At 42.5% G+C, this 13,487-nt stretch overlaps 1 protein-coding gene across 4 annotated transcripts in view; it reads right to left on the reverse strand.

The window, feature by feature from the left end:
• The window catches only part of STT3B (STT3 oligosaccharyltransferase complex catalytic subunit B), a 53,058-nt gene extending 39,823 nt beyond the window's left edge, over positions 1-13,235 (reverse strand). The window contains exon 1 of one of the 4 annotated variants that reach the window (XM_064506135.1): positions 12,697-13,235. In XM_064506135.1, the coding sequence (XP_064362205.1) occupies positions 12,697-12,977 (281 nt within the window). In that variant the 5' untranslated portion in view covers positions 12,978-13,235. Of the gene's footprint in view, positions 1-11,755; positions 11,775-11,930; positions 11,954-12,696 lie in introns of those variants that run through there. The other 3 variants (XM_026098655.2, XM_064506136.1, XM_064506134.1) reach the window with 3 other exon arrangements.
• Positions 13,236-13,487: the final 252 nt, after the last annotated feature.

Consider the following 13,487-nt stretch of genomic DNA (forward strand, 5'->3'; position numbering starts at 1 on the left):
TAAAAATTAATGTTTTGGAGTGGATAATACAAAGCACCAGCAGAGCAGAATCAGACAGTCTACCTAAACCTAACTTGAACAGTATCTATCCAGTGATTGAAGTCAGTTTAAAGACCTAAGTTTATATGTCTGCTCAGAAATTCTGTTTAAGCAGTCAGTAATCTAACTGATATAGATGTAAATACTGCATTTGTCAGATTACAGTAGAGATCCAGGCAATTTTCAGCTGTGGGTATGCACATATCTACATAGATATGTATTTAGCTGTCTGCAGATGAAACAAGCCAATATTCCCAGGCCTAGGGGAAACCTAGAAATAAATCTAATTAGGCCCTAATTAAACAAAACTGAAAAGGAAAAGGCATGAATGCAGCCCAAACTACAAAAGGATAAGGAGGGGAAGGAAAAAAACAAAAAAACAAAAAACCCACACAGCTTTATGATGGCTGGCACCGATTTATACACTCTCCCAAACTTAGTTGCAGTAGTTATCCTTCAGCTGGGCTTTGCTGGTTAAAAAGAGCACTTTTTGGGATTGGGAGCATGCTCCCAATCTGCTTCAGTGCAAAGATCAGCTAAATTAGCTTGACTCACAACTAAAAAGCATAGCACTCTAAGGATGATTTAAATTTTTTCACTTGATTTTTCACTGAAGCAGATTAGGAGTACTCACATGATCTACTAATACAGCCCAGCAGAAGAGGTGGTAGCCTCCAGCTGTGGGCAGTAACAGTTCCAGCTGTTTCCAAAGTGACTGCATATTCCCACACTGCAGGGAATCAGCATAGGAATAGGAGCTTACTGATAAGTTAAGCAAAAACCAAGAAAGTAGATAACAGAAAAAAGTGGTCTTCATGCTCCCCTACAGCACACAGGTAAGAATTTACCTTTTAAACTATACTTTGCATTCTTGATCCACTTTTAGTGGCAGATTTGTTCCCAGAAATGAGAATAGTAAGCAGAATTTAAAATCAGTTCTCCAGTACATGCATTCATATCTTTCATACTGTTTTAAGTAAGTCTAAATCAAAAGAAATGCGAATTTTCACTGAATTGAATTCAGCTTGTTAAGAACTACACCTAATGGTTACATTTCTTCAAAGACTAAGTACAAGCATCATAAAAATGTAATAACAAAACATTACTTGTTTTTTATTAGGTATCCTCATGAAAACACTACAGATTAAGTGTACTATGGTGTCTATTGTTCAGTATTTAAGAGAAACAGTACTTATAATTAAGCTTCTGCCATGTACGATGTGAAATTAGAGTTGCATGTTTATTATCTCTCTACAGGATGGTATTTCTGAATTGCTTAGTGTTACTATAGTATAGATTTCAAACTACTTTCAAACTATTTCGCTGTACTGTCATGTCCCTTTAGACATTTAGTAAAAAACAATTTTTTAAAAAAGTATATGGGGGTGGTGTTGGGTAAGACTTAAGTAAAATAGGTTTAATATTACATGCATATGCCTTGAAGCTGTGATGCCCAACCTTTCTGCCACAACATACTGTTACAGAAATATTCACAGAATACACACACCATTGCCTCTTATATCACAAGTCCAGAAGCATGTCCTTTCCACGATACATTACTCCATGACCAGTTGGCTACATCAATGTACTTTTTGACAGCTATAGCCTTCTATCTCTGTTAACGAACAGTAGAAGGGCTGAGTTTATCTTCTAAAGCCATTTTATTAAACAACAAGCACTGACTTGGGGTGCCACGCTTTCCTCTTCTGGCCCACCGGCACTCATTTTAAAGCAAACTGAACATCTGGTTGCCTATGAAAGGAAACAGGGAAAGGGGGATACTAAAGCAAGCAGATCAACTGCAGTTCAGGGAGGGAAGAAGAGCGAGTGGTATACAAGGGGATACGAGAGCTGTTGGGAAGAACCTAGCAGAGGTTGTCAAGGAATATTTCTTAGGCCATTTTATCCTAAATCTTCTTTCCTAGCTCTCCAGAGATGAATTAGATCGGCGTGTTCCAGGACCTTCCAGCCCTGTCAACTCTCCCACCAAATGACCACCTAAATTAGAAAGCTGGAGTTAGCCTTTCTGATCCAGAAAAGGGATTTGGCTCTAAATCCCTGACATCCCATATAATCATTAAACAATGACAAAGTTATTTCTGGCAGAACATTTAAATAGTTACAGCACAGTAGAAGAGCTTTGGCAGGAACCATTGATATGTTTACCTCTGAATAACCAACAGCCTGTCGGTCAGAGAACTAAGGGGAACTTGAGAACAAATCAGGGTACAAGATGTGCCAATATAACAGCTCACTGTCACTGGAAAAGGGGAGTGTTTCCTTCTTGCTGCACCCAGCTTGACATCTGCACTTAGCAAATTTTCGGGTTGCTTCAACTTGTTAACATGGCAGAAAGCTATCCCAGGGAGTGTCCAACAGATGACAGGAACTTCAGGAGAGCTGTCCCACCGGATCGGAGGCAGATAGGGCCACTTGTACTGGTGCAAACAAGCCTAGCAGCACTTCATCACGTTGTAGATATTCAGAGTCGGGTTTTACTCAAAACACTCTGAACGGCCTTCCTATCAGTTAGAACAGATTAGGAATCTTCAGAATAGTTTTCCACATGCTTTCCCACTCCTTCTGACATGCAAGTGATATCCTCAGGTACTCCAGCATAGCGTAACAGATACTGAGCTGGACATAACACTGCTTAATATCCTAGATAAGAGTACCATTCAGCTAACATTTAAAGCTGCCCTTGGCTGCCTCCTCTTGAAGATATCCCTGAAAGAAGACAACAGATGGCAGTGTACAGAGCATACAGTCACAAAGCCATGGTGCACATAAGTAAGATTATTGTGCTGAAGTTACTACAGTATGACCGAAACATAGGGAAAAAGGCACTCTGAAGAAGACTCACTAAAGCAAAAGCTAGAATACAAAATTCAGTGATGGAACTGTTACAAGCATGATGCATTTGACAAAAAACACATTGTTCAGTGTTCTCCACATAAAAATCACCTTCTACTGGTGGGGGGAGGGGCTGGTAAAGTAGCAGCTAATTACAAAATTAAAGCAAAAACACAAAAAAAACCACACCCAAACCCAACAACAACCACAAAACCCAACACAAAACACTTCAGCTCCTGAACATGTTTACCCACAGAATAAAAATACATTTGTCATTACCAGCAGTAAAATGTGTCTGACCCGAGACATCACAAATTAAGACACCATTGCAAGTGTTTAACATTATCTCTTCAGTGTCAAAATCCATTTTCTTTGGCAAATAAAAGACTAAAACCATTACGGAGTAAAACGAACTGACAGACATATGCAGCAGTTTTTCAAATACTACTTCAGACATTTGATATTAGACAAGCTATTCTAGTCACCTGTATAAGATACAGTAGTCAAAGCACATTAGCATTACACAACTTTTTGGAAAGTTCAAAAACTGCATTGGCTTTAATGATTTTTTGTTCTACAGTAAAGCAAGCCACCCATTAACTGCCACTGTCAACATCAATATAATGCAAAAGCTCCAATTTTCTTTTATTGACTTTCTGAATTAGAAAAAAGTGCAACATTTCCTCTATTGCCAATAAAAAAATTGAAGATGTTTTAAAGGCCATTAATACCGAACACAAAACTTGAAGTATTTAAACTGTGCAGACAAAAGTTTCTTTTTCAAAGATACAAAGAGGAGCTATGCAGGACAAGTAGACTTGTTTTGTTCTGTTTTGCTTCTGCACACAAGTGTGGTACCCAACATGTAGTCTTCCTGGTGAGCTGTATCCTCAAAAAGGTGCTTTCCATACCCAGCTTTCCTTAAAATAAACATTTGTTGGAAAGATCAGAATTAAATAAAGCCACCTTTGTGTGCCACCACAAAACCAGACTCCTTGGAACTTAAGAACAAGTTGGTTACCATATATGGTACAATAATTGCAAAAAAAGGGGGGGGGCATAGTTCTCACAAAAGGTAGGCTGCCCAACCATGTGTGCTGTAACAGTTTTAAATTACATAGTAACATCCTATATTTCCTTTCTATAAAATCTATTTGCCATTCAACAAACAGGGTAGACGGTGCCCATGAACAAACAAGAGGCATGCAGTAAGCAATCTTTTTTAAATAAATGTACAGAATACTGTGTAAACCAGTCTAGAAGATAACAGAGATCACATTAAGAACAAACCCCAAAATGAACACATCAAATTCACATCCTCAACTGTAATGCAGTTTCACAGGATTTCTTTTTTTTAGGTGAAGAAAGTTTTGAAAACGTGTTTTGCAACTTTATCTCCACAGATCACGGAGGTGTACCCTTTAATGTGCATAAATATCTGATGCAAGAGTGCCAAGAAGATGGGGCCAGACTCTTCTCAGTGATGCTCAGTGACAGCACAAGAGGCAACAGGCAAGAACTGAAACAAAGGAAATTCCACCTGAACACAAGAAAACACTTCACTGTGAGGGTGGTTGAACACAAAAACAGGTTGCCCAGAGAGATTGTGGAATCTCCTTCCTTGGAGATATTCAAAAGCTTTCTGGACACAATCCTAGGCAACCTGCTCTAGGTAAGCCTGCTGGTGCAGGGAGTTGGACCAGACGATCTCCAGAGTCCCCTTCCAACCCTAACCACTCCGATTTTCAGCTGAACAGGACTCCAACATGCTCTTCAACTAAAAATCTTATTTAACCCATGTAAATCAATTGCTTGTAGAAAGCAGTATGATGAGTGTTATAATACCCAAAAGTAATTCTTATTACAGTCCACATACCCAGTCATTACATTACACAAGCTGTTTAAAAAGTAGCATACAATTGGGTCTTCCGTATCAGACACATTTTAAATACCATTTCCTGCTCTTAAAAATGCCTAATATACAAATGCTCAGTTATTCCTTGTTTAAAATAGACTGTTTCTCTTTCTAAAGCATAGGGATCTGGCCTCACTTAATAGCAAGAACTTTGAAGTCTAAGAGCACTTAATTCTCCCTATGTCAAAGAGCTTATACCCAGGGAAAGTAGCATTAAGTTGAGACACAGAAGCTGATCTATTTTGCTTGTATCTATGTCCCTAAATTCATTCCTTAGGCTGCTTCAACTTCTGTAGGGTGTAGTGCAGTGTTAGGGTCAATTCCATGGTATACCTCAAGCCCAGACCTACTGGCTACCTACATTAAAATGCCTCAGCTTGATTCTCAGCAACAACTCAGATAAAGGTCACAAGCTCTGCTCAGCTATAGCAGCAGAAATCAAGTCTATCTGTTGGATATATTACAGATTTACTGCAGACACAAAGCACAGATACAGCAATGATACCACTGCTTACTTATCCTAACTTCATTTTCTTCTCCAAGTATTAAATATAAGCAAGTTGATAAGACTGTTAGAAAAAGCTGTGCTAAAGGATTAAAAAAAAAAAGTGTGCGCACTGCTACAGGGTGCAGGCTCCACAGGATCCAAAGGCAGCAGCTTTAATGGCTCTGTCAAGTAGCAAGAAGCCCTCAGGTTTAGCCATAAAGGTCAGTACAAGTGTACCTCAAAGGGACTTCAAGGACTGGATTTTCAAAAACTAAGGAGCAAGCTTTCAGCAGCATGTGCACAGACAGACATTAAAGGGGAAATAATTCGACTGAATCAGAACAGAGTTCTGTAGAACAGCAAAGGCATTTCCCTAAACCTGACTACCCCAACCCAGTATTAAACTGTCAGTGCTTACACAAGAGGTTGACTTTTCCTGCTGGCTTTACTGTTCAAAATTTAAGCTTAAAAAAAAGAAAAGAAAAAGGAGGAAAAAAAAAAAAGAGAGAAAGATTTGAAACGTGGACTATTAGGATTACAGTTTGCCAAAATCACAGACAATAACAGAGAGTATTATGATAGAAAGCAAAAGGTAACCTTTATAAACCAACCTGACCCTATGTAATCAAATCAAATTTCTGTTTAAAAACGGAACATATTAAGCTGCTGAAATAGTAGGATATTTGCCCAAAAAGTCAGTTCAAGCATTTTCACCATAGCATTCACTCAGTAACACTTGACTAGCTAGAGCATTTGTCGAAAACTTAAAAAACAAAAACCCCAAAACAAGAAACCCACCAGTATTAAAAACTAAACCAGTCAGTTCAGTTCAACCTAGCCTTCACAAAACATTCCAATATGTGTTCCTTTTCAAGTTTGATTCCACTATCCACTAATTAATAAACGGGACATTTTGCAAGTATTCTGCCTCATCTCCTATGTTTTCCAGAAGAAAGCTGTATGGATAGTCTCATTCAAACATATACTACACATTTTATGAACGCTGTCTCATGCATACCCCCATGATGGCACCCACATGAAGTCTGATGGCGTTTTCAACTCAATTACAAGTTGTGCAAGTGAGGAAAGAAATACTGCCTACTGATAGAAAAAAGGTAGAAAACAATACAGCTTCTAGAAATGGAGCAGTGTTTTGATTCTTACATGAATTATATAATTTCACATGGGGAACTCCACCTTTTATTAGCCTCAGCCTAGCCTGACTAAATTTGAAGTCTCCCTCTTCACAAAGAGTATTCTCTCTGCCATGCCATCAAATTTCTGTCCAATGTTGTTCTTCCAGATTGTCCTCCTTCCATGAACTTTCTAATATTTATTTCTGCAATTTCCTGGAAAGCAGCAGTAAAGTCCAGCATAGTCGGTTTCATAGCTTCTCCATGCTGAGGACACCTTACCGGCCTTCTATAAAAAGTTTACTTAGCTTCAAAATAGCACCCTCAGAGTAGCTGAGCATGGAAAAGCTGTTCAAATCCTTAGACATTCAGGGCTTATGGTCTAGAAAGTACCAAACAGCCAAAGACTGGCCTGTGCTGAGAGTTTCTCAGCATGTATCATATTCCAATAGATGTGATCAAAAAAGGTGCCTAATCTTCCTCATTATAAAGCATGTTAGGGAGGGGAAGATACCTGCTAGGCTATTCTTGGAGAATGTAAACATCCTTAAATTTGCCTTTTATGTACAAACAGGCTCTGTTAACTCAGATTTGTAGACTATGCTATGATTTGTGAAGAAGGCTAAGAATATCTTTCTTACTAGAATAAAACAGCAGAAAGAAGTTTAAGGTATCAGGCTACTTGAGATCCTACTAAAATTATTACTATTACTGGAGTACAGGCATTTTCATCATTCAAATGTAAGATCCCTCTATCTTATATTAAAAAAAACCTCACCAACTATTATAATCCAACTGTTCATTATCAGTGAGAGCATAATCTTTTCAGGTTTTCCAGACTGAAAAATGCTTTCTCATTTCTTATAATCAAAAAGCTTGTTAATGAATGTAACATAGTAAGTTTTTAATATGAGTATCATGATACTTGTCAACATTTCAAGATCAATCCAAAGTGATTATATTCAAACTGGATTGGAACCAAATGTTCTTCCCAAGGTCTGGAAGTTGTCAAATATTATAAACAAAAGGAAGTGGTTAGGAAAAGAATGCTAAAATGGGTGGGAAATGTCTCCTAGAGAGAGCCACATTCATGCGCTTACCTTCAACAAGATTATGCGATGGACTGCGCTCCACAAAGACAGCAACTCGGAGATGATAGTGGCTGCCATCACTAGAGAATAATACATTTATTATGCAGTCTGCTGTCAGTTTGCCCAGCCAGAAGAGTCACTAGCAGTTAACCAATGGCCAGACGAATTACCTGGATGGGACACATCAGACTACAGCCTGCGGACTGCGCATTCTTAATCAAAATTATCAACTATTTATAAACATTATATCATTCTCCTTACACAAAATACTTGCCCCATTATAAACCCCAGTTTAAGGTAACTCTCATTCATTGCCACTGACTACTTCTTTATTCATTTCTGTTGCTCCAGCCTGTTAACATGTTCTTTTGTATATGTATACACATATCTCCACCTCAACACGCACTCTAATTTCAGCCTCTAAAATCAGTTACTCTCTACATTCCTTTTTAACGTTCATACTCTTCCTCAAAAATAAGAGACAAAGCTGCAATATGTAATCTGATAGCAGGCAGGCTCAGGAAACTAAAATGCTACAGCATTCTAACAATTTACCTCATTGAATCAACTCACCATAAGCGCTTAGAACAAGTGCAAAGAAAAAAAACAGGGCTGCACAGCTGGTGAAAAAACTCCCACTCCAAAAGGCAATCATTAGATCTGCTAACTACAATATGAAACTACAACCTTACTCTTTCCCAGTGAAATCAATTCATTTATACAATCTCCAGTATTTGATCATTTCCATACCCGTTCTTCTTGTGTTCACTTGAGTCACACTTGGCATTTTTGATGAAGTTTTCACATCTTATTTGTAAGTATTATAGTGGAAGTTTTCAATAATAAGAGAGTTCCAAAAGCTAAAGAATCCACCCAGCAATTGTGACTTGAACCAAGCAAAACCTGTCTTGCTGGCAGTACTCAAGATAAAAATCCTCATTTACCTTAATAGATGAGCCTGTCTATCTCCAAAATGCAAGCAAACACACTGGCCTTATGTTTACTTCGGCCATTTCATCCACATTCACTAGAATCCACTAACTGCAGGTGATGGTAGCAGTGGAAAGTGTGTTGCTATCACATTTATAAACCATTCCTCCCACTAGCACAGTTATACTACCTCAGTGAGGCATGATAAACAGTGGTCATCCTGATGACAGTTAAAAAAAAAAAAAAGCAGCTGGTTTGAACGGATCAATAATGTCAGTTTGGAAGAGGCAAAGATCTTTCTTAATCAAGAGCTGCATCCTTATGATGCATATGAGACTGCTGTCATGCGATTTAGTACCAGGAGCTGGTAGAAAAGGACAACACATACCTGCTAGCAGTAAGTGGTTCGGCATAGCTGACAAGATCACACTGGTGCTGTCTATCACACAAGCAAAATAGGACAGACGGCCCCATGCTCAGAGACACCAGTTTCCACATTCCACAATCCAAACTGATTTTTTTAAATCTGGTGTTTGGTACGCTGTTAAAATTCTCTCAAAAAAGTGAAAGTTTGATGTAACGTTGCTGGATATGATTAATGATCAGAGACATTTCTCACCCATGGGGCTTAATCGGCAAAAACTGTGCAAGTAGAATGAATGTTACTATTTCAATCGTACTCACTGAGGACACTATTGATGTAACTCTGGTTGTTAACTTTTTACTTAATATCAGTACCAGTGTGTGACAGGGTGCAGCTGTCTTGTTATATGTACATGTGTATGATACGAGTGGCCAAATTAAATTGCATACCAACATGCTGGAGCTATACACTAGACAAACAGTTACGTAAGAAGTACACCGGTCCCTATTCAAGTATTCAACAGTTTTGATTGCCTTGGTTCAGCAGCCACACTGGCATTTAAGGCAATGTTTGAAAGAAGGAATGACCTATCTTGACAACAGAGTTAAATACACTGTTAAACATTCATGGAAAGCTTTCACTGCGCACTTGCATGCCCATACCACAGAAGTTATGGTGTCTTTGGTCCACCCAACTGCCAAACCAGCCAACAGTTTAGCCAACTATCAGACATGAAACCAGCCCATCTCAGTGCAGCATCACCATCCAAGTTTCAAGTTCTTGGCCTGACAATGAAGCTAGATGCTGAACGCTTGTTAATAGCTGAGCATGGCTTGCAGTCAATGCTGATTGACTGTATGTATCAACTCACCCGACCTGAGAGTTGCCAAAAATTCACACACATTTTTCAAAGTCTTTGGGCCAGTTAAAATATGGTAAGTAACAAAGAGATAGGCAATAAATCTAGATAAAGCGGCAATACTATATGAAAGAGGTATTCATCATAGAAGAAAACAGGATGCAAGCTCATAAGGCAGTACAGTGACAACAACATACCCTTTTTCTCCCCCTCACGCAGGCATTGTAATAGAGCTAGAGCAGCTTTTGCTCTCCACTGTCCTGGACTATTGTACTATTATGGTCATTTCTGACAGAAATGCCAAGTAGAATAAGGGTCAGAGATTAGCTCCCCTCCTCGCCCCCCAAAATCAAAACTAAACCCAACCATCAACGGAACACAATTTGAAAGGGATATTAAAAAAAAAAAAAAGTCAAAGGTGGTATTTGATTCACAGAACATACAAAAACCCCAAAGCAAACCTCCCTCTCTCCCTACCCTGCATCTCCTTTCCTACATCCCTATCATTAAATTGAATTCTTAAGCAATGTAAAAAGCTGTCTACACCCTAGAGGCAACAATAGTTTTCCCTTCAGAAGAATTTCAGATTGGCCTAATTCTCCCCATTTTCTCAAATATACTGCAGCCCCCCCTCTTGATTACCAATGAATAATAGAGAAAAGGTGGCATATCAACAGATGCACAGGCAATTCAAGATGGCCCTATACAAGTTATACAACCCTATACAAGTTTGCCTGAAAAAGTCAAAGAAATGGAAAAAACTATGGAACTGTTCTACCAAAGATTATGACCACTGTTCTGAAAAAAATGTCCAGTTTACCTGCATAAGCTGCTAAGGAAGTGGGGTTTTCTTTCTTAACCTACAGCACTGCTTCTAATCTCTCTTCATAAATTCTTTTCTCACAATAGATACAGACTTGTAAGAGCCTTATAACTATGAAATACTCCTATCTAGCTACTAAACAGTATTTAGGAGCAACAACTTTTTTTTAAATCTCTTTTCACTAAGATTACTGCTGCAATAGAAAATGTTGTTTTTTCCACGTTCCTTAGTTTCTACCATTTTAGGTTCTCTTTCCAACCAATTAACTTAAGTGCATTTGCCTTCAGCATTTCTGGCATGCAGCAACATGACACTAGCATGATACTTGACATTTCAACTGCTTCCCACAGATGTGCAGTAAAACCAGTGAGTTTTGTCAACTTCATCTGTTCTCTACTTAGCATAGTTACATCCAGCAGCCTAAGCAACATTGCCTTCTCTTTGCAGACTCAGGAAGATGACTCCGCATTAACTTACATATTGCTCAAAACCAGAAGATTATCTTTACAACCATAATTAAGGCTATGAACTGAACTCTCATAGCACCTTTTTAAACGTGCTACTTTTGTTACCAAGTCTTGAAGGACAACTGAACATTGCAAAATTTCCACTTCTCCGAGAAGGACAATCCCTGATTATAAAAATCAGTTAAAGCTGTATGAAAACATAGGCTGTATGCTTAAGAAAAGTTTTCTCCATGATAAAAATGGAAAGTCTTTTGTTTAAATCTAGATCAGAATAGCCTTAGAAATCACCATACAGACATAGTCCCTAGTTCATAGTCACATTACAGATGCATTTACCTCTGCTCCCCATTGTTAACTTTATCAGTTAAAAGTTTGCATTCCTCCCATTTATTTATGTTTGCAGAAAAACACTTGAGTTATAGGCAATTACTTGAATTTTTGAAAATAATTTTGCTTTTCTATCACGAAGTGTGTATTACTTCATACAGTGTTTAAAAACAAAGCAATCCCTTGTTCTCTATCCACTGTTCTGTGCCATGATTTCTGAATGGATTACATGGAAGAAGAAAAAAAAAAAGAGGAAATTGTACTTTGGAAACTGACTATCAAAGCAGAGTGCACGCTTCACGGAAGTATAATTAGAATAATAATTTTAAATTTAATTTAAGTTTAACAGAGAATACTGTGTACTTCAGAACAAAGCACAACCTTCATGTGACTAACAATACGGCCCGAGACATAAGATTTCGATTAAAAACACAGAACTACTTATTCGAAAGTCATCTTCCACTTACCCTAAAGTTCTTAAAGGAAAAAAAAAAAACCAAGAACAAAAACGCCCATTCCTAGGATTAAGTAGCTAGTAATACAACACTTCATCGCTTCATCGTCACATTTTTGCGTTAAAAAGATTGCCCCACAAGCTCTGTCATCTTTCTCTTAGCCAAAAGCTTTGCTGCAAGGAATTACCGGAGCATTTCTTGATCTTTTGCACGAAATGGTTCCAGTCCCGTCCAACAGGGAGCGAACCGGCAGCTTCCATAGGAGTAAAAGTAATATTTGGGGGGGGGGGGGGGGGCGGGGAATCAAGATGCGTGGGAAACGGCGAAAGTCCTTGGGCTCGTAAACACAGCTTTAAAACACCTGGCGGTATATCAATGTCAGCCGTTTCGCTGTAATCCCTCAAGCCAGTTTTACGGAGATTACTTCCCGCGGCGCATTCCTTCCCCGGCCACGAAGGGCTCTAACGAGCCGCCGGGAGAAGCGGCGCCGCACATCTGGACACCAGCGCTGCGACACCAAGACTTCACGCCCAAGTGTCACGGCCGCGCCTGGCACAGCTCGGGCCGCGGCCGGGCGCTCCCGCCGCCCCTGCCTCGACGCTCCTCCACCCGCCCGCGGCGGCGGCAACTCTCCCCCGAGCCCTCGGCGCCCGGGCGCAGGGTCCCGCCGCAGCTCCGCCGCCCCTAGCCCGCCACGGGGGCAGGACAGCGGAGGAGCCGCCCCGCGGCCGGCGCGCGCTGCTCGCCGCCCCGCTCCGCTCCCCAGCGCCCCTCCGCGGCGCTCAGCCCGCAAGTTTGCCAAGTGGCGGAGCGGGGGGCCGCCGCCGCCGCCGGCCCCGCGGGAGAAGCCGCCGCGTCTGTCCCCCCCCCCCCCCCCCCGCCGGGCTCCGCGCCCCGGCGGCGGCCGCCCCGTCCCGTCCCGGGGCGTCGCGTCCCGCCCGCGCGGGGCTCACCAGGGGTCGAACTCGTGGATGATGCTCTCGAAGCGGATGACGGCGAAGAGCCGGGAGCTGAAGCCAGCCAGCCAGGCCAGGAAGAGGATGGTGAAGGAGAGCAGCGACTGCCAGCCCGCCGGCTGCGACAGGCCCCCCGACAGGCCGCCTCCGCCCGCCGGGGGGCCCCCAGCAGCCGCGGCCGCCGCGCCGCCGCCGCCGGCCCCGGCGCGGCTGTTGAGCAGCGCCACGGAGTTGGCGGCGGGCTTGTGCTTGTTGTCGGGGGCCGAGTGCTCCGCCATGTTGTACCCGGGGCTCCCTCGCAGCCTCTCCGCCTGGCGCGTGCGGGGAGGAGGCAGGGGAGAGGGAGGGGGAGGAAGGGCGGGGGGAGGGAGGCTCGGCAGGGCAGGGCAGGGGAGGGGAGGGGCAGAGCCCGCGCGCTCGCTCTCTCCGCGCTCCCTCACTGCCTCCCCGCCGCCGCCGCCGCCTCCCCGCCGGGCCGGGACCTGCCTCCCGCCGCCGCCGTCACCATGCCAGTGCGGCGCGGGGGCGGGGCCAGTGACGAGTGGGGCGGGGCTGGGCTCCAGGCGGGACTGCCCGAGGCGGGGGGAGGGGGCGGCCGCGCGCGCGCGGGCAGGGCCGGCGGGATGGGGGGGGCTGCAGGCGAGGGACGCCGGCGGGGCGCGCGGTGAGGGGCGAGGCGGGAGAGAAGGGGAGGGGCGGGGACGCGCGAGGGCTCCCGGAGCGGGGCCTCCCGCGCGAGCGGTTTGACATTGCCGCCCTCCCGCGCGGGAGGAGCTACGCGGGGCGGG

The sequence above is a fragment of the Dromaius novaehollandiae genome, chromosome 2, assembly GCF_036370855.1.
Source record: "Dromaius novaehollandiae isolate bDroNov1 chromosome 2, bDroNov1.hap1, whole genome shotgun sequence".
In the NCBI taxonomy this organism is placed as follows: Eukaryota; Metazoa; Chordata; class Aves; order Casuariiformes; family Dromaiidae; genus Dromaius; species Dromaius novaehollandiae.